Raw genomic sequence first — 23,206 nt, 5'->3', positions numbered from 1 at the left:
GCTGTGGGTGTAATTAGCAAACGCTCTTTTCCCTTCTTTTCAGGAGTTCTCACAAGAAAGAACACTGATTTTGACGAACACCCAAAATAATGTGAGATCAGGCACCATGCATTATGCATGAGGTCTGATTTAACATGAACATTATTTCTTGTGTACGAGACCATATGCCTCCGTGCTGTCTCTGAAGCCTAATAAAACCCAGGCCCACCCTGGTCAGGCTCAGCGGGGAGCTGTGTCCACTGCTGTGTGGTTGGAGATGCCGTGGGCAGGGGACAGGTTGGAAGAAGCACAGTGCTCTTGGTCCTTGGGTCATTTGAGGAGAGTCCATTAAGATTCTCTGAAGAGAGACGTGGGACGCAGGGGGCGGGTTATACTCTTGTAGTGTACAGTGGGTATTACTTTATAACATGCGTGCGTGCGTGCGTGCGTGTGTGTGTGTGTGTGTGAGAGAGAGAGAGAGAGAGAGAGAGAGAGAGAGAGAGAGAGAGAGAGAGAGAGGGAGAGGGAGGGCCCATGACTAGGTGAATCTGGGTTCATCACAAGGGCCCATGGGGACCTATGCATAACTAGGTTTTGCTGTTCAAGCATGATGGCGGAGGCTGGAGCTAATTGCAGTGTGTGTGTTTGTATATATACACGCATATGTACGTGTGGGGGTGTGTGTTTAAAAAATAAGATCACACACACATACAAACACACAGCCTAACTTTAATTATCTGAAAGGAGCAGAGAAATCTGGGAGGAGCTGGGGCAATGACGGGCAGGAATGTATTTGGAAAGTGGTTTGTGGGGTTAAGTGCTTAGAAACCTTGAAGGGAGAGGGTCTGGGTACATGTGACGGCGGACGGTAATGTGTGTTTCATCAGTACGTGGATCAGGTACCTGGACTTCCAAGGGTTCAATACCAACCATCAGAAAGCTGGGTCTCGACGGCCAAATAGTGGTGTGGGTGAGGCAATGTGTGTGTGTGTGTGTGTGTGTGTGTGTGTGTGTGTAAGTGTTGAGGAGCTGGTGAGGAGAGATGGGGATGTGTGTGAGCAGGAGAGATAAGAGAGGCAGCATGTGGTAGTGGGTTTCTGAGCATGGCTGTGTGGGCCGTGTACATGGAAAGGGAAGGGTCACAGACCAGCACATTTGTGTGTGAAACAGAATTGCTTCCTTTGAGTCTAAACTCACCTCTCTGCTCTAAGGTAGCAAAGCCTACCTACCAGTAATCACCTTGAAGTTGACCTGGGAGGAGGGCATGCGCAACAATTAGGTCATTCTGGTGACTGGGTGTCATGTCCTAGCTCAGGGACCAATAGAGGGCAGTCCTCCCACATGGAGTCTTGAGCGGCATTAGGGAAGACCTGAGAAACACTAAATCCAGGGCTTTCAGAGTGTGATAGAACTCAAGTGTCTCTAAGCTGCCTCTGGCAGTAGTCTCCAACCTGAAACTCTGGCAAGATCCTCTAGGCTAAACTTATGGGAGTAGCTGGGCTAGATAACCCCCTCCCACTCTACCCTCTGCCAAAGTGACTTTTCTTTCCGGGGCTCAAGTCCTGCTGTGGAATGTCCAGAAAGGAAGAAGATAGGCCCTGGGTGGGTCACAATGACTCATTTTCCCCTACACACAGATTTAGAGCCTTTCAAGTAACTCCAAGCAGGGGGCCGTGATTAGGAGTCAGGTAGACCTGTGGACACTTGAGTTGAATTCTAGGGACGAAGGATGACTGCTTGGAATTTATACCGTGCAACTCAGAAGCCTGTATAACCTGGGACAGGAGATGAGGGAGAAGAGCAATGTGCTTGATGCTTAAGACCTTCTGGGTTTGCCTTAATGACCACAACGGCTACCTTCCTTCTTTCCAGTGTTAACAGTCCTTTGTTCCTGCAAATGCTTTACATCAGATTCCCAGTATAGTATGGATCCCCCCTGTCCCATACCATGTGGCTCTGGGACCAGTCATGGATTTTCAGACACAGAATACACAATTATCAGCAGTTATGTTTTCTCCTGAGACCAGTCAAGTTCTACCGACCTGTGGCTCCAAGATCACAGGAAATAACTTTTGAGCGTAAAGGATGAGAGATGGCCTCAGAAATTCTGAGTTTGCAATGGAAGGATGCACTTCTCTGGACAAACGGAAGTCTGAGGAACTCTGGCACAGGCAGACCTACATACAAGAAATACACAAGCCCACAACTGATATGCCTTTCTTAAACTAGTTTGTCAAAGGATTAGAACTTTGGGTTCCTAGGCTGTCTGGAGCAGGGTGGCGATTCCAGGCTGGTATCTCATTAAGCCAAATCCTTGCAGTGCAAGATCTTCTCCCTCCCCCTTTCCCCCTTTCTTTTTGTTCTATTCCTCAGCTGCTGCTGGTTCTTGGGAGGCTGCATTGTTTTGCTATTTTTGAGTTGACTTGCTTAAATAATAAGCCCACCCTCTTGTACAAGATTAAGCAGACAATTAGGAAATCAATCAATCAATTGGTGTCAACTGTAGGCAAGAGGCCCGTGAAAGGGCCTTGTCTTCCTCAAGGCCTTTCCAGTTTCAAAACCTGCAGAGGCTCTGGGCTGGCAGGGACTGGCAAAGCCAAGTTTCATCTGCTTCCATATTGGAACACCCTACAAGTCAGGGACAAATCTAGGGGTCAAAGTTTTGCATTTTATCCTGATGTGCCAGTCCAGCTAAAGTCCACAGGTTTGGGGGTCCTGGAATACTTGACCCTGCGCGTCATCCAATCCATCAGCTGGATCCAAGGGCTCCCAAGACCTACTAGACTTGAGCAGCTTCCCAGGCACACAGGCTCCTACTACACCTCTTCTCTGGGCTACAACTCCCCCCCCCCCCGAAGAACCACAGTGCCTTCAAACTCTGCTCCACAAAGAATAAGAACCTCGCATTTCTCCTGAGAAGGGAAAAGAACTGTGCTATAGAAGACCTGGGAAGGGTTGTTTTAAAGGGAAAAAAATATCCTGACTGGGATGTCACCTTGGGTTTTGAGCTGAACTGACACCTGCCCCCAGCACGGAGACTTTCTGAAGATGTTGCTACTGAAGGATTGAGAGTATCTCAGAATGTTGGTTTTCCCTTCAGGTCGCGCTGCACAGCCCTTTGGCTAGCAAACTCATCTCTCCTCTCCCGGCTGTTCTTGCATGTCTACCCAGGAGATATGCTCAGCCTTTCCCACAGCAGCCTATGCTCCCACTTCTCAGAGTGTATTGGACTGTTGGTTTGCAAAGCAGGGCTACCTCTGCCCAAAGCAGACAGGCAGGACTCCCTCCCAAGAGGACTTAATTCCGCAGGACCATGGAATGGACCTCAGTCTGAACTTGTCAGATGCCCAATGTATCGAGGTGGACTTGGGTACCATTTGTCTGGATGGAGAGCCAGTTGGGGTAGGACGGAGGAGCCTGACTAGATCTTCAGTTGCCTTAACTCTAAAACTTGGCTTGGACCCCATTCCTGGAACACAAGGTGAAATCAAAGTTAGGGGTTGGGGTGTCCATCAAGGGAAACAATCAAGGCTGGTAATCAGGAAGAGGTGAGCTAGCTGCTGCTTTGGCTGAGAAGAGTGTCAGCTTGTGTCTGATTCATGGCTGACCCCAGGTTCCATGTTATCAATGGTTTACTGTCCCAGGCCCTGGTCTGGTTTTAGAAGTCAATGGGAAAAGGATGGGATTCCTGCCAAACTGTTGTACCTGGGCCGGGTGCCCAACTGTTGACCAAGCAACAGGCAGGCCATCCTGATACAGACAGGGAAGGCTGGTGTTTCCCTTCCTTTCTGAGCCCAGAACTTCAGGAGAGGGGAATCACACCGCTTCCTGCAAAACAAACCCAGCCTTAGCAGTAAAGAGAACAGGACACAGCCCTGGGGTACATGTTTATGTGAGTAATAAAATATTTACTATAACATAAATATAAAGGGAACTTCCCAGTCTACATTATTATTATTTTTTGCAATAAAGATACAAAGAGAATGGACCAAAACATTTTTCTGAGAATAACAAAAAATTTAAAAAAAAATTACGCTCAAACCTTAAGAAACAGATGAAGAAATGGTGAAGGGGGGAAGCTCCAAACACATCCAGAAAATAAATAGAGATGGGTCAGAAATTAGGAAACCATATTAAAATATCTTTTTCGGTTTAGTCGGGCATACAAAACCCTTTAGGGTGGGGAGGGAGAACAACCCAGAAAGCCAAAAAATAAAAACCAAGCACAAAGTGTTTCTTCCCCCCCGCCATTGTGTACATATCTCACATATTTACATGGTTCCCACCTCACCCCAAATTTGGAGAGTTTCTCCCCAGGGTTCCCCCAGCATCCTTGCATCCCGCGGGGGCTGGAAAGAGAGCAGGGGGAAGCGGTAGGGAAACAGGCGGAAGGTTCTTGGGGGAACGGTTTATTTCTACAGCTAGTTAAAAAATAGTTCCAACTTTTCCAAGTTTCGTTCGTTAAGGCCAGGAGGGGCAGGGCCCGGCGGGGAAGCAGTGGCCCGCGGTGCGCGCTCGATCTTGCGGGTGAAGATGCCCCTTCCCACCCGGGTGTGCGTGGGAGCGCAGACCCTCTCTGCTAGGCCAGGAACCGAGCCGAGGGCTCTGGTAAAACGAAACGAAAAATGAACACTCAAAAAATTTTTTTTTGTTAGTTTTTTTTTGTTTTTGTTTTGCGTTCTTGAAGGAGGAGAGGGGAAGAGAAAGGGAAAATAAATTAGGCTAGATTAAAGCTTTGGCTATTTCCTGCTTTTATACACAGATGCGGCTCTCGCGGCCTCCCCTCTGGGGCCCCGATAAATACAGTATACAGCGATTTAAATTAAGGGCGCGGGCGGAGTTAGAAGGACCCCAGGAGCCGAGAGGCTCCACGAATAAATAAAAACCGTAAAAAACCAAGCCCGGAGAAAAGGTGAGGGGGTGGGGCGCGTCCAGGTGCGAGAAGAGGCGCGGAAAGAATAAAGTGACAGCCCCCCACCCGTGACCTGCAGGCTACAGGGAGTCCGCGCCCGGGAGAGCTGCTGGGGACTCTCCTCTTTTCGTCCATTCTCCCGGGGAATCCCTAATCCCGCACCGCGTTACCTTTCGCTGTGGGGAGGCCGCTGCCGGGATCCGGCCCCGAACAGCCCGGGGGCAGGGGCGGGGGTCGTCGAGGGGATGGGGATAGGGAGCAGGCAGTGGGCGCAGGGCGCCCAGAGTGAGTTGGCGCATTCTGGATCTTCGCTGCTCTCTCCCTGGGCTCGGGCAACACAGCCTCTCGGCCGCCTTTCGCCGCTCGCCAGAGAGAGGGGTCGGTCCCGGGTGTTTGGTTTTGTTTAAAAGTTTCTGGGCTTTTTTTTTTTTCCTTTTTTCTTTTTGTAAAATCCAAAGCAACCGAATAAACAACAAAAAGAGTCCAGGCCGCGCGCGCTGGCTGCGCGCCGGAGGCACCGCTGCGCCGGCGGGGAACCCAGTCCGCAGGGTCACTGCACGGAGCCGGGTAGTGTGTGGTGATGGTGGTGGTGTAGCGCGGCCGGCGGGGGTGGCGGGGGCGCAGAGGGTGGCGACGCGCCGCCTCCGCCAGGCCCCAGCTCCCCAGGCGCATAAACGTCGTCCATGGGCGGGTGGCCCGCGCCGGCCGCGGGGGTCATGCGCTTCTCCTTCTGCCGCCGGTTGCAGAACCAGACACGCACCACCTCCTTCTCCAGTTGCAGGCTGTCGGCCAGGCCGGTGATCTCGTGCGCAGACGGCTTGGGACACTTGAGAAAGTGGCTCTCGAGCGCGCCTTTGACACCCACCTCAATGGACGTGCGCTTCTTGCGCTTGCGGCCCTGCGCCGCGATCTTGTCCAGGTTGGTGGGGCTGCCGCTGGACGAGTCGGTCTCCTCCAGCCACTTGTTGAGCAGCGGTTTGAGCTTGCACATGTTCTTGAAGCTCAGCTGCAGGGCCTCGAAGCGGCAGATGGTGGTCTGCGAGAACACATTACCGTAGAGGGTGCCCAGCGCTAGCCCCACGTCGGCCTGGGTGAAGCCCAGCTTGATGCGTCGTTGCTTGAACTGCTTGGCGAACTGCTCCAGGTCGTCGGAGCTGGGAGCATCCTCGTCCGAGTGCTCGCCCACCGACGAGCCACCACCGCCCGCGCCTGGGTGCAGGTGCGCCGCCGCCGCGTGCAGGCCGCCCGCGTGTGCATGTCCGTGTGCGTGTCCGTGTGCGCCCAGGTGCGGTGGTGGCGACGGCTCCAGCTGTGCCTCGTGGCCGTCCTCGTGCAGCGCGTGGTGCAGGCCGGGTCCCGCGCCGCCGCCTCCCGCCGCCAACATCCCGGCCAGGCCGCCGCCGCCGCCACCGGGGTAGGCCGCCTGAGCGTACAGCCCGAGCGGCTGGGGCTGGTGACCCCCGCCGGCCCCGGGCGACGGCGACATGGCGGGGCCCAAGTGGTGCGCTGTGCCGCCTTGTGCCCATGCCGCGCCCGCGTGGGCCGCCCCTTGGTGCACCAAGCGGGCGTGGAAACCTCCGCCACCGCCGCCGTCGTCAGCTCGGCCGGTACTGCCACCGCCTGCCTTGCCGTGTTCCAGGTGCGGGCCGCCCGCCCAGTCGCCGCCGCCGCCTCCTCCCGTGGGTAGCCATTGAGGGTGCGCTAGGCCCACGGGGTGGCCCGCGCCCGCGCCCAGCCACTCGTGGTGCATCAGCTTCTGCACTTCGCGGTACGCGGCCCCCGCGTGCAGCCGCTCGGCCGCCGCCGCCGCTGCCGCCGCCGCGGCGGCATCGGGATGCATGAGCGGCCCGGTGCCCCCAGCTCCGCCGCCGGGGCCCCGCGGCAGATACTGCGCGGTGGTGGCCATGCCGCCCCGCGCCCTGCGCCGCGCCGCCGCCGCCGCCTCGCTCCGTCTGCGGGCCCCGCCGCCGCGCTCCGCCGGCTTAAAGCCGGGACCCGCTGGGCGCTCCGGAGCCCCACCCCGCCCGCCGCCCATTGGCTGCCCGCGGAGCCGCCTCCCGCCTCCCGGCCCCGGCCTCCGCCCCCCGTGCCCGCCCTCCGCCGTGGCCTGCAACCCACAGCTCTCTATTGGGTCTCGCTCTCGGGGTCCCGCGCGCCGGCAGTGCTGATTGGCCGCTGGGGCTTCATTCATGACCCCCCCCCAGCACCGCCCGCGTACACATTCACGCCCCGGGGGCGCGGCCGCCACGTGGGGAGTGGCGCGGGGGTGGCACTGGGACCGCACCCCCTCCGGTCCCGGCTGCGTGGGCCCCGCTCTCACCGCAGCGCGGGAGACTCGGAGCCCGGTCGGTCCCCACGTTCCACACAAGCTCAATTTCCGCCCGCATCCCACTGGGGCGGGCGGGGGATTGCGGGCTCCGGGAGGCGCTCGGGCTCCGAGCAGAGACTCAGCCCCGCACTCCTTCCTGCGGTGCGCCGCTGCTTGCGGGCCAGGATCCCGCGATTCTAGGCTGCGGCGAGAGCGAGGCAGCGTGACTTCTCGGCTCGGTACCGCGCGGCTGCTCACCTCCGGGGCCTCGCCTCCTGCGGCTGCCAGGTCGCACCGGGCTCTCCCACGGTCTCGGTTTTCCTTCTTCTCCCTATAGATTCAGCGTCACAACTAGCTAGACCTATGCGGTTCTGAAAGTGCAGCAGGCACGGACAGAGTCGGATCGGCTTGGGCTTCACGCCTCTCGTCGGCTCACCTTCCTTTTCCTGGGCACCGAGGCCAGGTGAGTACCGCGTGGGCAGTGCTGAGCCAGGACAGCGAGCCACAGAGGCTGTACGCGGAGATGCGAGCTCTAGGAACCAGCCGGGCTCCGGGGTTCTGGAATGAGAGAACCTCGAGGTGAAGACTGGTTCCTAAGAAAGCGCCACCAGTGGGTGGGGGATGGACACTGGGCCCTGTCCTGCCCTGCTGTAGCCTTTTCTTGTTGTTTCCTCCCAGCTTGAACCGGTGGTCCGTTGTTGGCGCTGGTTATGGTGGGGTCATGCCGGCTGGAAACTTGCAGGATAGGATGAGTGGACGACTTAGGGAAGAACAGTTGGGCACTTCGGAAATCCAATGTGCAGGCTGTTAGCTGGCAACTGTCTAGCTTCCCGTGGAGCCGACTCGGGTTCGTCTGATAGGAATTGAGGTTGAGGTGTCCTTGTTGGAGAAGTGGACAGTGGGATGCAGCCGACTTCTTCATCCCTGTTCGTGTTTTGTGTCTCTCCTAAGGATCCTGAGTGGAGGAGGGCCTCAGTTGCAGCTGGTGTGTGCTTCCTTATTCTACATACCTCTACACTTCAGTCTATTCCTGCGTTGGGCTTCTGTACACTGCCAGATCCTCTTCTGTTCCTAGTTTTGCTTCAAAGTGATTCAAAGATACCAGGGTGCCGAGCTGGGGGCCTAGCTAGGACCTCACTGGACAGGAGCCCACTAGGACTGTGGAGTGAAGCCTGTTTATTTGAAGAGAAGAGACAAGGGCTCTGATGGCATTTGCTGTGGGGATGTTCTAAGGGTGGCTGGGACAGAGTTGACAGTGACAAGAGTTATCCTGTCCTCTGAGCCCAGTGCCCCAAGTTTAGCACCTGCTAGCTTTCAAGGGAAGGAATGGAAGAGGTCAGGGTTGTCTGACCCTTGGCCACAGTCCTGACAAGGCTCCTTTAGGTCCCATTCTAGCTGCAGGAGTTGTGCTGGATTCCTGAACCCAGATAGGAAAACCCGGGTTTTCCTGGGTCTTGGCCCAGGAAGTAATTACTGTGAGGCAGTCCAGGTTCTCTTGGTCCACGTACCTGGCTGAGCTTTCTCCCAGACCTAAGTGTAGGTAGGACCAAGGCTTGAATTCCTACAGCTGAAGTCTCTCATGCCAGTCCTAACGAGGCCTGTTGTGCCTCTGAAGATTGGGCTTAAACTGGAGGTTCCTCTGTCTTCCGGTTAGAGTACCTTGGTCTGTTCTAAGTTTGGTTTTCCTTTTTGTAAATTGGGACTGACAAAGGCTTACAGCCCTCCTGTCTCCCTAAGGTGAACAGGGAATGCTATGAGACAGTGGGAGTGCCCCCTACCCCACCACCCACAAAAGGCTTTTATTTGCTCTTTTCTGTTGTTACAGTCTGCTAGGTGGACAGCTAACTCTTCAGAGGGCTCTGGAGTTTGGACCAATATACCTTTCCTCTTCCGTCTTTGACAGTCTGGGAGTCTATATATCTACCCCGATCCTGCTGGAGGATGAGAACCCCGCAGACAGCAGACATGTTACAATGTACAGATTTACCACTGTGGCTCAGTGAACCCACGGGCATGGTGCTGTTGTGTCCATCATTTGGTCTGTGCCTTAACTCCCGGGGGAGCTGATGACATCATCCTCAGAAGATAGAGCAGAGCTAGCCTTACTCATTCTGGTCCAAGCCTCCCCCACCCAACCCCCAGTTGCCGTAGTTTGCAAGAATGGCAGTTTTGGCCTTTAGGGCAAAGATGGCCTACAGTCTCATCTCTGGCCGTGCTTGTGAGCAGGTCAGGGCTGCCTGGAAGCTGTGTTCCCTGGTTTGTGCTGAACGGAGGAGGGTTACCCTCAGGAAAGCTAGACTCAAGCTCTTAGGCTCTTACTCAGCACGTCTCAGTCCCCAGCCTAACACCCCATAGGCAAGCAGCCTGTGTGAGTCACTAGCTTCTCGGAGCCCAGGCTTCTCCATCTTAAAGTGGAGACAGTGAGGCCTGCATCTTACGGTGGCTCGGAGGCCATGACAAAGAATGTAACTTAAGTGTCCTTCCTGTACATAGTGGGTGCTGCCCCAGGGGTCAGCAGCAACACGAACTAGGAATGGTCAAATTCTTAACTTTGCATTGGACATTTTAGACCCTCTATGTTGTAGAGTCTACAGTGAGGTGGGTTTGAGTCCCACTTTTCCTAGGAGTTAAGTTTTCCATAGAAAATCTTGGTATCCTTTTCCTTCTTACTCTTGGAGATCACATGGAGCATTGAAGATGTCATAGGCCCCTGGCAGATACCTCTACCAGAATGGCCTGTCTCTTTAGGACAGTGGTTCTCAATTTGTGGGTCATGACTCCTTGGGAGTCAAATGATCCTTTCACAGGGGTTGCCTAAGACCGTGAGAAAACACAGATATTTATATTACAATTTCTTTTTTCTTTTTTTCTTTTTTTCGGAGCTGGGGACTGAACCCAGGACCTTGCGCTTGCTAGGCAAGCGCTCTACCACTGAGCTAAATCCCTAACCCCTATATTACAATTTCTAACAGTATCAACATTACAGTTATGAAGTAGCAACAAGAATACGTTTATGGTTGGGGGTCACCACAACGTGAGGGGCTGTATTAAAGGGTCACAGCGTTAGGAAAGTTGAGAACCATTGGTCTAGGATCACGTCCTTTAGTCTCAGGGAGAGGTCCTCTTTAGAACCACACTGCACAGCCATGGGAACGCACATGTCTGTCAGGCGCCTACATGGCTGGTGCACCTGGAGTGGTGAGGACTTGCCAGAAGATGTTCCCTCTCATACACACTGAACACATAGATTCAGATATGCAAGTCAGTACAGGGACACACACATACCAAGTCGCCACAGGGCATAGTCTTGCGTCTGTAGGTCAAACATGCAGTTACACAAAGTAATGCTGAATGATAAATAAAGCGTGTGTCTAAACAGGGTCAGATATAGAAAGCTCACCGAGACTGACATGGGTCTTCCTTGTCTGACCCTAAAATATGTGAGACCTGTGGGCCCCCTGGGGTCGAAAACACAGTGATCTTGAGCGGCACACGGTGCTATTCACACAAATAGGTACACTTTGGTATCTGTTAGCACAGGGAGCTGGCCATGCATGCTCTCTTACCCAGGTGAACAGATACAAAGGGTTCTACCATCTCGAAGACATACGGACACCCTTTATCCATTCTCTGAATGAACCGCCAGTTCTGCACAAGGGCCCAGAAAGCTGGAAGGGACTGCGCTCTGTTCAGAGTCTGGTCCACTTGCTGTCCTCAGTGTTAGCCCCAAGGACATAGGAAAGCTCTTTTTATTTGCCGTTCTCTCCCCTCCCTTCAGCTCTTCTTGCCTGTACTGGGCAGCTTCCCAGCTAGGCTGCTGCCAGTCTCAGGCTCCCCCGTGGGGCCCCTGCCCCGCACACCGGCCCCCAGGCAGGAGCTCCTCAGCTTTCCCAGAGTGCCCAGCCTCCTCCAGGCTCTGGAGTGTGACCGAGCGCCTGCTCATTTGACACAGGTCACTGAGCCTCCAGCAGATGGGGCCCTCGCTGTGGGGGGCCTTTGAGCTTCGGGGCGGTTGGGGGTGGGTGTGGGTGTAGGGAGGGCTCTGTAGGGAGGAGTCAGAGCTATGCAAGCTCCAGTCTGCAAAGCCTGAGGTCACAGACATAGACCTCCACCGAGGCTGCCTTGGGAACACAGCTACACTCCTAAGGTTGTCACCGTCAGCACCCTAGCAATGATGCATACATTGTTACAGTTCAGTTCCACGTCCCTGGTAGTGCAGCTTGTGTGGTGGGTGACTCATGAGCACAGGTTTGGGGTGGGGGCGGGAAGGAGGGGTGCAGTCCTGTTTAGTGTCTCTTGGTGGCAGCTGGATCTGGCTGCTTTCCCCTTAGGTCCCCGAGCCCCCTGAGCTTTCTTCTAGCCATTAGTGGGGAGGCTTGGAAGGGCAGAGGGCAGGCTCAGCCGCAGACATAAGCCTTTGTGGTGTGGGGGCAGGATGCACCACCTGGAGCCCTTGCAAATCAGGGATGCTGGGAAGAGTAAAAGAAGGACAGGGTGACAGAGTCCACCTGCTGGGCTGATGGAAGAGCCTTGTCTTAGGATGTCTTCCTACCCAAGGGCTTCTTAGAGTCTTTGCGGCCGGCTGGGTTTGGGTAGCAATCACTGCCTGCCTTCTCTCCCTTCTGCCAGTCTTCTCACAGAAAGAGAGCAGCCTCTGGGAGTCAGGGTCCTGGGTTTCATCTGGGCCTTGGCTCAGGGCCTGTGGATCTTGAGCCAGTCTCAGTATCCCGATCTCTGTGGCCTTTGACCTCTCCATCGCTTCCTTTATAAATTGGGCAGGATGACCTCTGATGGTGATTAAAGAGGTAGGACTCTTAGCGATGGGAGACCTCTAAGATCTGCCTGTGAGGGACAACAGGCAGTGTGGACCTCCAGCTTTTCCCCAAGCCTCTGAATAAAGTGTTTTGACTTTCAAAGAATAAATAAATAAATAAATAAATAAATAAATAAAGAAAGAAAGAAAGAAAGAAAGAAGTAAAGAAAGAAAGAAAAGAGGGGATGAGATTAACACCAGTGGAAGCTTGGAAAGGGTACATGTGGCTTGATTTTGCTCTCTGTTAGCAGTCTGGGTGAGTTGTGGGAGCAGAAACTGCTGGTTCCTCAGATTAATTATTTAATTTTTAATTATCGTAGGTGTGTATGGGGTGAGTTTGTGTGTGGGTGCGTGTACACCATAGCACATATGTGAAGGCCAGAGAACAGCTTTCAAGAGCAAGTGCCCACCTGCCTTCCCCCCCATAGTTCTGGCTGAAGGGTATCAGGAGTGACCGTGCCCACTGGGGCTTGTTTGCTGCCCTGCTTGCTCAGGGCTGAAATCTATTTTTTTTTTTTTGAGACAGAATTCTTGCATAGCTGGCTTCAAATGTAGGCAAGGATCACTTTGAATGTCCAATCCCCACCTCAGCCCTCTGAGCCAGGACTTGCTGAGTGGCGGGCAAGCACGCGTACCCACTAAGCTGCATTTCCAGACTAGAATGTGGTTTTGATTGGAGGCATTTGTCAGGTACTGGCTGTCACAGAACCCTGGTCTCTGGAGGTGAATGTGGGTGTTGGGGTCATTCTATGTGGGTGGGTATCGGCTAGGTGCTCAGCACCACCCAAGGCACAGCCCCTTTCTCTCTGAACTCTATCTAGTTTTCTGTCCTTCCCCAGCTCTCTCTCTAGAGCTCAAGGCTGAGGAGGGCAGGGGTAGGGGTGGTTCAGCTTTTGATAGAGGAGACACAGTCTCGCCCAAGTCTTAGGGTTCCTGTCTCTGCTTGGTGATGGGAAGGAGGGATGTATTTCCTTTACCTTCCCCGCCACCTCAGCCCACAGGTCTGTGGTGGGAGTGATGGTCATTCTTGTCTGTAGCATTTGCATCAGGAGTGGCTAGTTGCTATTGAGATGTACTTTTATTTTAGCAGAATGGAGCCTCTGAGCTGGCGTCCGTGCCCATAGTTCTGTAATAGGGGACATGAGCCTTGCCTGCGTGCAGTAAATTCTTAGAGGGGATTAATTACTGTGAAAGGCTGGGCTTGGTACCTCCTCCTCCCTCCCTTCCTTCCCTTTCCCCTTCCCTATCCCCTTCTCTTCCTCTTTCTTTCTCCTGTCTTCCCTCCCCTTCTTACTTTTACTTGAATGGATGCAAAATTCACCACAGCAGGGTAGGGTGAGGACAGAGAGCGCCAGTTTAAATCCTGGTCCCCATTGTCAGAAGAGTTGAGGCTGGGGCTGGCTTTGTGGTTTGGCCGAAGGCTGGTGTAGGTGGCTCAATTGGGGTGACTGGAGAGCAGAGACTGCCTTGTGGTTCAGTATTTGCAGTGGTAGCTGGTGGCCTGTGGTACTTTTGTGTATGGTGACTATAAGTATGTTGGTTTCCATGAATTAATGTGTCTTTTTACATTTTAAAATTTAGTGGTGGTGTGTGTGTGTGTGTGTGTGTGTGTGTGTGTGTGTGTGGTCATGGTGCACATGTGGAGGTATGAGGAAAACTTGTGGGAGTTGGTTCTCTCCTTCCATTCTGCAGACGGGGGTGGGGTGGGGTGGGGGGTGGGGGTGGGGGTGGGGGTGGGGGTGGGGGTGGGGGTTGAACTCTTATAATCAGACTTAGCCCAGGTTTCCTTATCAGCTGAGCCATCTCACTGGCCTTTGTCTCCTTCACCTTCTTCAGCCTAGGGAAGCTCTTACGGGTAAGAGGGATCCAAGGGAGGTCCCAACCATCACCTGCTGAAAGGCGTGGTTCTTTATTTACAGGAACCGGCTGCCCTCAGAGACCTCTCAGGGCAGATGATGGAATGGTCAGGCTCCCTGCCGAGGTAGAGCCTTTTCCACCTGTGGCCCCAGGCTGTCCCTCGGACCTGGATATCCACAAAATTCTAGCTTCCTGATGGCAATTCTGTGGCCTCCAGGGGGACATTCTTTTTCTACCAAGGGCAAGATGCTCTTGGAGAAGGAAGGTCACCTTTCAGCTAAGGCTAAGCTGGTGGATGGACCCTCCCTCTCCCTATTCTTTCTCCCTTGGACCAGCCTCCGGGTCCCTTTTTTTAACACTCACTCCATGTTCTGGGTTTAAATAACCCAGGAATGAGATTGCTTGGGTGCTGAGCAAAGTATGCCTCTGAGGATGAGGTCACAGGACTCCTTTAGTCCCACAGTGAGGAGTTGAGGTCCTTACCTCGTTCCTCAAGTGTCCTCCTTCCTTACATTTGGCTTAGGTACCCTGACCACCATCATCTACCACGGCACACATGGGTATCCTATACTGTGATGAGTGTGACTCATTTACTACCACACCGTGTGGCTCTGCCTCCTGCAGTGGCTGCCTGGAGCTGTGGGGGGTGAAGGAGCACACTGATATAGTTTGGTGACTTTTATGGATGGTTAGCTGGCCTTCCTCGACCTTGGGGTAGTAGGTGAAGAGGCAACGGGAGATTTAGGGATGGTATTTTTCTAGAGACCTCTTGGCATCTTTATGTATCTCTGGTGGCAGACATCTGTCTGAGTTTAAGCTAGCATCTGCCTGGGCTGGAGACAGCATCTGTTTGAGGCTGGGACACCTGGCTGAGCCCAGCACATTATCTGGCCCCGGGATAGCTTCTGTCTGGGCCCAAGACATGTGTTTGAACCAGGCATAACATCTGTCTGGGCCTCATGCAACATCTTCCCGGCCTGGGGGCAATGTCTGTCTGAGCTCTGGACATGTGTCCGACTTGGGGACATCTGCTGGGTCCAGAATAACACCTGTCTGAGCCTGGGAATGGGCTTCTCATTGCTGATAAAATCACTCTGGGGTCTTCATTTTGGTCCGTGGCTGAGAACAGTACATGGAGGACTCGCCTCCCCATTGTGTTAGAGAAGTGTTTTTCTGTGGAGTACCTCGATTTACCTGTAGTACCATGGGCCTGCACCTCAGTGACCCCCCAGAAGCCAAGGTTAAAGGGAAGGAAGAGACAGGTTCAGTCTAGTCACTGGTCTGGAAGGTTTCTGTTTCATTCTCATCCTTTTTTGAGTAGACTGAAGTCAGAGTGCTCCCACTAAGACCCCGCTGGGCCATGTCACATGGCTCTGAGCAGAGTGGCTAGCATATGGCTTTCTGTGTGCCTGTCATAAGTCCCAGCACCTGGAGGTCCTGTCCCGTGTGTCTCTTTGAACACAGAGGCACCAGTTCTGTCTCCAAAGCAGCCAGGCCCTCCCCTGCCTCCTGCCTGTATGCACCAGCATCTCTCTTCCCGGAATGTTTTTTTTTGCTCTCTGCTTCATGCCCTTCAAGTCTGGGTTCAGGGGTCTTTGGCACTGGGAAACTTCCCTTTCCAGGTGGAACATGGTCCCTGCCATGCTTATGCCGTCCGTCTCTGAGATAGCATGTGTGGGTCTTTGTTGTCTACTTCCTACTGGTTCCATTTTTACCAGGGTACCCGAGGACCCACCTCAGTTCCTGGTTATATTAAGCACCAATAACTTTTTGGTTTGCTTGGTTGGTTTTGGTTTTATTTTAAACAGAGTCTTAGTTAGGCTAGCCTGGCACTTACTATGTAGCTTTGGCTGGATTGAAACTAGATGTGTAGACCAGGCTGGCCTTGAACTGGCAGAGATCCTCTTACCTTCAATGCCGGGATTAAAGGCATACCCATTTTACTTCCTTCTTTTAAGTTTTTTATTTATTTTCTTGGATTTTGGCGACTGGATCTTGCTATGTAAATCAGGCTGGCTTGGAATCAATGGTCCTTCTGGTCCTTCTGCCTCAGCTTCCTGGGTTCTGGGATTGCAGGTGTGCGCCACCATGCCTGGCTTAGTGCTTTCTTTTTTAGGAGGGGATGACGAGAGGATATTGCAGTTTCTGGCTTTCCGCTTCAGAGAAGCGCGTGGCTCTCCTTATTCACACTCGGTCATTGCTGGTAGCCAAAGTGGGCTGGTTAATGGACCCAGAGCACCAGGAGCGGGGCCTGTCAGGGCTCAGTTTTGCCTAATAGCCTTGATCCATGAACAAAATGAAGATGATAGAATGGTGGGTAAGAGAGGAAATCATTCCTGCCAGGAGGAGCAGAGAAAATCAGGGAGGGCCAGGGACAGCCACGAACCCGGGCATACTAGCCTCTGTCGTGGGTAGGCTAAATCTAGTGGAGAGGACAGTGTCCCAGCCCAGGTTAGGACCTTTCCCTGAGGGACCAGGGAGTATAGAAGATCCTGACTTAGCTCAGATGGGGAAGCTGTGGGGTCCTAGGCTTTGCTTATTCTAGGAAGTGGAAAGAAGTTAAGGTATTAGCAAGGAACAGAAGTAGAGCAAAGTAATCTCAGGTGGGGCTTGCCTGGCATCTGGCCAGGATCAGAGGGTTACCCATTCTAGGAGAGCACCCTTACCCCATTGGGCTTCGGAGTCTTCAGCAGGAGGAGGCTAGGAAAGGAGGGCTCCTGAGACACTGTCTAGACATTGTATCTTTCACTCTAGCCAACAGGAGTATCTGTAACTGTTTCTGCTGCTGAGAGAAGCAACATTGTCTCACTTGTAAAGATTCTTTACCCTGAAAGTATCTGAAACAGGAAGTGAAAGCCTGCCAGTTGTGGTACGATCTTTCCAGAATCTTCTGCACATACACACGCTATTTAATAAGAGCCAGGGTTTATTGAGGGCTTACTCTGCGCAGGTGCTGGGCTCACTGCTCATACCTGGCCTTGCTGCTGCATCCTTACAACAATGTTTGCAACTATTAATTACCTTGTTTTACAAATGAAGAATGGAGGCTGGGAGGATTGAATTAATCTGCCAAAGTGACAGCTCGTTACATATACTTATGGTTGTATTTTATGTAAACATATAGTTATAGGCATGGGTATAATGATTTTTTTTTTCCTTTTAAAGAAAGGGTACAATATACAGCCCAGGCTAACCTTGGTTTTATGTCATCTTTGTATGTATTAATATATAGGCATGTACCACTTTGCTCAACTTCATAGGACATTGATTCTTTTATTAAAATTTTAAAGTATGTATGTATGTCCATCTGCCTGATTGCCTGTGTTTATGGGAACATGTGTGCCTGAGGAGGTCAGTTTTCTTCTATCATGTAGGTGCAGGGAACTGACCTTCGGTTATCAGACTTGGTGGCAAGCCTCTTTACCCCATGACTTACCTTGCTAGCCCTCCACTGATGATTTTGATTTCCTGTTTTGGGCCAGGAACTGAAGAGATGACCAAGAAATGGACAAGGCTCCTGCTCACAGGAAGCATAGTACTTTCTGGAAGAGAAGAAAAGACAAAAGACACTGAATACAGACTGTATCAAGAGCTGTAAGGAGGCCTCAGTGGCGATTGGAGTTGCTGGAAGGGTGTGGATTCCAGGTTGAGAAAGGCCTGTGAGGACTATGTGTAAGCTCCAAGCCTTGCAGGATGGGATCAGCCCATTGCACACCTAGCACAGGGAGGTTTCCCTAGAAGATGAGCTGGCTGGGTGTCCAGGAGTTCTGACTTATCCTAGCAGAGCAGGAAGGAGGGAGCGGAAGCAGCCAAAGCCTGGAGGAAGCTGGGCGGGATGTAGCAGGATCAGGTGGAAATGGGAACAGCATGCCAAGCTCAGATAAAGGCATCTTCTTGCTTCCTGTGGTCACTATAAGAGCTTGATATACCCGCTGTTGAAGTTTAGCTTTTCCCAAAGCAGACCGCAGGGAGGTGATCCAGGAAACAGTGGGGAGAGGATAGAGGAGAGACAAGGATCAGGGCGGAGAGGGCTAACCAACACTGAAGCTTTATGTAGCAGGTAACCGTAGTTAGCTCTGAGGACTCTTGTCCTGCCCACCGTGGCCCACTGGGCATCAGTGTGTTGAACACACATGGGAGCTCTACGACAAGATGGGTGACTGCCACTAGTCATCCCCCTGGCTGGGTAGCACTCTTTCTGCTGTGGGGGCTGACTCTCCAACACTTGTGGCCGGCCCTAGGAGGGGAGGGCAGCCTCCTGGAGATCAGCAGAAGCCCTCAGGCAAAGCTGCAGTTCTTGGCAGTGGGAAAGCAGGCTGGAGTGTACTGAAACGGTAGGGCCTGAAGGGATGGGGATGGAAGACTGGACCTCAGTGGCCTGCACACAGGGAAGTTGTGGTATTGGAAGCCTCCATGGAAGAAGAACGCCTATTACTTTTATCATCGTTGTAATGGCTATTCCTGTTATTGTGAAAGCCAGATGAGATACTATGAAGAGTGTAGAGAAACTGCGAGCATACCACCTGTGACCCTTCCAAGCACTTCATGTATCATCTCATTAAATGCTTTTAGTAGCTAGTGTGTAGGAGAAAGCATTGTGGCAAATTAAATGGTTTATACCGACAGTGTGAAAATTCTAGGATCTGAGATAGTGAATTCAGTGGGCTCCCCTGGATGCTGAGGGCTCTTGTCCTAAACCTTCCAAACAGCAGACAGCCTCCCTGGTGTCTGGAGATGCTGACTCATCAGAGAGAGAGAGAGAGAGAGAGAGAGAGAGAGAGAGAGATGCAAATTCCTACCTGGTTTGCATATGATTTACACATATTTATTTATGAGAGTCTTTGATTAATGTCAAAGTGTGTCTGTGATTTTTCTGTCAGGCTTCAGGGCCCTGCAGAGGCTGCGGCTACTGTGGGTGTGGGTGAAGTGTGACTGTGACCGTGTATGTGTGCGGGGCTACTTGGGTGGGGTGCAAGTGGCTGCTGTGGGTAGGTGGGTGGCAGGTTCAGGGGCACAGAATGGACAAACCAGAGCCTAGGATCTCAGAATGGGTGGGTTGAACAGCTGAGGGTAGTGTGTGTGTGTGTGGTGTGTGTGTGTGTGTGTGTGTGTGTGTGTGTTTGTGTGTTTGTGTGTGTGTTTGTGTGTGTGTTCTATAATCAGATGACAGGGTTGAAACTCAAGGTGCTGTAGCGAGGGGACAGATAGGTGTCAGAGCTGTCTAAGGAGTTTTGACCCAGGGAAGCAGGACAGATCTGGAGTCCCACAGAGGACCACAGCAAGTGTGGGAAAGTAGGAGTTAGAGAGGGACTCCCAAGCCACCCAGAAACTGAGAGGTGGAAGGGGCCCGGGTCCAGATTGCCCTCCCCTGGTGCTGCCAGGGCAGTCCCTGGCCCAGATGCCCCAGGAGAGAAAAGTTGCTGATCAGCAATAATTTTGTGTGTGTGCAGGCAGCGCCCAGCCCTGTGCCTGGAACTGTGAAGAAGGTCTGTCTCAGCCTGCAAGCCCTGGCAGGGGAGCCGGTGAGATAAGGAGAGAAAGGCAGGCCCTGACCTCACCTCCAAGGGTTGAGAGCCAGGCACCCTGTGGTATTTACATCCATTATCTTCTTAATCCTCACCCGGGCCCAGAGGGGCTGAGGCTCTCTTATCTCCTCTTCGTGGAGGAGGAAGCAGGTTCAGACTGCTGCAGCAACTTGCCCAAGGTCACACGGCAAGGGCGTGGAGAGGTTCTGTTTCAGAACCCAGCTCTGCCTTCTCCTGGAGCCTAGGCACTTAATTCATTCTGACCCAGCTAGGAGATTGGCCTCTTTCGTTGTTGCGAGGGTGAAATGAGTTCAAGTGTGTGAAGGGCTCGGCATGGTAGGTCGCACATAGTAAATGCTTAATAAAATATAAATGTATGTAAAGCCAAGAATCTTCACTCCTGGTTGTGGTCATGTATGCAAACTGGAGGCCATCTTTATATAAGTGGTTACCACCTGCCAAATGAGAGTCCGGTTAGCTCGAATCCTAGATGTGGACTGGAAGGGGACATTGAGGCTGGCTAGTCAGGGCTGCCTGGTTACGTGTACGTAGGTTTGGTGAGGACGTGATTGGGAAAGGAGAGGACATTGTTGGGAGGGGGAGCTCTGCCAGCAGACAGTGCTCAGGCCCGTCCATGTTTGCAGCTGCCAAGTTCTAAACCAAGAGGGGAAGCATGAGTTCGAATGGACTTTCTGCGTACGTCTCCACAGTAGCTATAGAGACAATATGTACTCCCATCCTCCAGTGTTCCATGTAGAGAAGCTTCACCAGAGAGAGAGAGAGAGAGAGAGAGAGAGAGAGAGAGAGAGAGAGAGAGAGAGTCACATTCCTTCAGCCAACAATATTCAGTGCCCGTTCTGCGGCAGGCACAATCCCAGGGGTCACCGGTGACACTTGGTCCTTGCTGTATACTAGTGTTCCACACGCGGGGCTGTCTTTACTCATAACTTTGCAGTGAGTCACAAATCACCTGAAGAGAGAGTCCGTCTCCCAACTGCAGGCTTTTCTTAGGGGCCAACCACATTGGGCATCCAGTATCTGCCACCCAGAACACTTGGGTGGGCGGGGTGGGGCCACCTAGCTGGACGCCTCCGACCAAGTAACCTACCCCCTCTTCCCATCTCAGCATCAGCATCTCCCCCCTCCACCCACCCTTCCCCGCTCCACCCAGGCTCGCCCGTCTAATTCCCAGCTCTCTCCTGCACAGCTCAAGTCTTGTTTATCTGCTCTTCTTGGGAAGTCATACCCCAGCTCAGGTCTGAGGCTCCAGGGAGGGACAAGAGAAGGGTCTGCCATTGTTTTCTGATCATACTCAATAACTCTGCTGGGGGCAAAGGCTGCTGTGTGGTCTGTTTGGCTCACTCTGTACCTTATGATGTAGAACTCACAGGGCTCAGCCAGGGTGGACTTCTCGTTCCTGACAGCCACCAGTGGCCATGCACTTAGGTGACAGCCATGACCTGAGCTCCTCACTGACCGGTGCTGCAAAAGATGTGATAGAGAGAAAGTTTCCTCAGAACTCAGAGGCTAAGGGAGAAGCTTGCTACTTCTTCACTCTGCCTTCAGTGAGTGAGAAACTGGCAAAGGGCATGTTGTTGGTGAGGTGAAGTGAAACCAAGTCTTTCATGGAGGCCTGTGGTGCTGTGTTGATCTGGAAACTGTGGATCTACCCACTTTGACATCTGTCTACTTCCTGCCCATTAACCATCCACCCACTTACCCGCTCACCTATCTCCTTCCCGATACGTGCATCCTATATCCACCCATGCATCCATCCACCCACCTATCTACCTAGTTTTGCATTCATGCCTGCCACCATCCATCCACAGATTCAGGCATCCCTCTTCCTACCTATCTACCAACCTATGACTCCATCTATCTCTTTGTCCATCTGTCTGCCTGCTGCAGCCTGCAGCTGAGTTCTGGGGAGCTGGCCAGTGCTTCTGTCGCTGTCAGTCCTCTGTTCTGTCTTCTCCCCATCTGGTTTGTGGGGACACTCCTTATGTAGTGGAACTGCCCCCTCTCTAGAGCCAAGGGGGGTCTATCTTGGCCATAGATTGGTAGTGGCTGTCCAACTTGTGAACCCTGGATGGGAATCTTGCACTATGCTTCTGCCCGTTCTAGACCGGACTTGTAACCTTTAGACCTTAAGTTTAGGATAGTTACTCAGTCACCAGGCAGGCAGAGCCAGGGCCTTGGGCTGCTGACCTCTTGCTAACGCCAGGCCTTTGGGGTGATGTTTGTTTACCTAAGGGTTCTGGTGGCCAGAAGTCCAAGATCACCTGGATGGCAGAGTCTTATGCTGCATCAGAAAAGGTGAAAGGTGTGTGTGTGTGTGTGTGTGTGTGTGTGTGTGTGTGTGTGTGTAAGTGTAAGAGTCTGGCTGATAAGAGGGCTTGGGTTTGCTTTTTTAGCAAGGGGTTACATGCCCATGAGAAATTGTGTTAATCCCTCTTAACAACACAGTCACTTCTAAGAACTGTGGTGCTAGGAATCAGATCCCAGCCTAAGTCTCTGAGGAGACCATCCATCCAGACCACAGCATCCTGGAATAACACCCAATTTTCCTGTTGTTGTGACCGTAGAGTGTAAGTCTAAGAAACATCGGGGTTTACTTCCTCAGGTGAACAAGGAATCCTCTGGGTGTCCCCTGTGTCCCACGGCCTTACATAGTGCCAACCCCTCCCTTTGCAGCCAAGACAAAGAGGTGGTCGGGCTCCTTTTCCTGAGCCTGAATCAGGCACCGCCCTCCGTCCCTAGAGCAAGCCATTTCTGAGGTAAAGGACAGTCTTAGTGGAACCTCCAGGCAGGCGACTATGCTCGCTTAGGAGTGGATTGTCCCCGAAGTGGTGCCTGCTCCAATAAGGCCTGTTGGAGGCCTCATTGGGGATCAGATGCCAGGCCACTACTGAGCTAGCTTCGAAGGGTTAGGTAAGTGCTTTATTGTACCTGCAGCACGGACAGCGTCCAGTCACCACGAACAAAAGTTTATGTTCCCAGGAGCTCACCCCCTGACTGTCCCAAGCAGCAGCCACATATAACTCATGGACTTTAAAACGAGACTAGACCGTCTCGAAAGACTGTAAGCGTGAAATGTGAACTGAATGCGAAGACTTGGTCTGAGAGAAAAAAAAAGTAAAATGTCTGTAAGAATTTTCTTTTTATATAGATGATGTATGGCGATGGGTAAAATAAAATATATTCCGAAAGTTAATTTCACTTGTTTTAGTATTTTATTCCCACTGAGACAGTAGATTCTTAGAGAGGATAGGCTGGCCCCGGTCTCAGGCTTGACACTGAGGATGTCCTTTAACTCCTGCCCTGGAAGGAACATACTTTCCAAGAGCTATGATAGAGGGATGAGCCTCGGTCTTCAGCTTTCCTTACCTTTTTGCATGTGTCATGTGTGTCACACCTGATCTTGAGTGGCATCTTTGTGGACAGTGTTGCCTCAGAGCCTATTTTATTCACCAGGGGAGCTTTTGGACCTTGGCACTAAGCCTGCCCCAGGGTCCCAGTCCTTGAAGTACTTCCCCAGTATGCAGACTGGTGAGGCAGACTTTGAATGGCTGTGACATTGGTTCTTTTAGCGGGATGGATTCCATTTTGCTCACTGTGTCCGAGGTCTTAGCTCAGGGTTAGCTGCATCCAGTGCTCTCAGGCCTCTATGGAGGAGGGCCTGGTGGAAGGAAGATGCTCAACTTCATGGCAGCTAGGAAGTGGAGATGTGTAAAGCAGGGGCTAGGAAAGACACATCCTTCACCTCAAATAGACCCCACGTTTTGTCAGCCAAGGCAGGGTCCTTGTGACCC

The 23,206-nt window shown here is 52.6% G+C and overlaps 1 protein-coding gene and 1 long non-coding RNA gene across 4 annotated transcripts in view; one reads left to right on the top strand and one right to left on the bottom strand.

The window, feature by feature from the left end:
• Window positions 1-3,853: 3,853 nt before the first annotated feature.
• Window positions 3,854-6,834, bottom strand: Pou3f1 (POU class 3 homeobox 1). Its single transcript, NM_138838.2, is given in 1 exon segment — window positions 3,854-6,834. A coding segment is annotated over 1 exon segment (1,356 nt). The 5' UTR covers window positions 6,798-6,834; the 3' UTR covers window positions 3,854-5,441.
• Window positions 6,835-7,437: 603 nt separating this feature from the next.
• The window catches only part of LOC102548116 (uncharacterized), a 136,823-nt gene continuing 121,054 nt past the window's right edge, over window positions 7,438-23,206 (top strand). The window contains exon 1 of one of the 3 annotated variants that reach the window (XR_015620482.1): window positions 7,438-7,662. This is a non-coding gene — a long non-coding RNA (uncharacterized LOC102548116). The remainder of the gene's footprint in view (window positions 7,663-23,206) is intronic. The other 2 variants (XR_015620483.1, XR_015620484.1) reach the window with 2 other exon arrangements.

Source organism: Rattus norvegicus, chromosome 5 (genome assembly GCF_021556685.1).
Source record: "Rattus norvegicus strain SHRSP/BbbUtx chromosome 5, alternate assembly SHRSP_T2T, whole genome shotgun sequence".
Lineage (NCBI taxonomy): Eukaryota > Metazoa > Chordata > Mammalia > Rodentia > Muridae > Rattus > Rattus norvegicus.
Note: the sequence above shows the minus strand (reverse complement) of the source record. Positions and strands in the feature narration are given on the sequence as shown.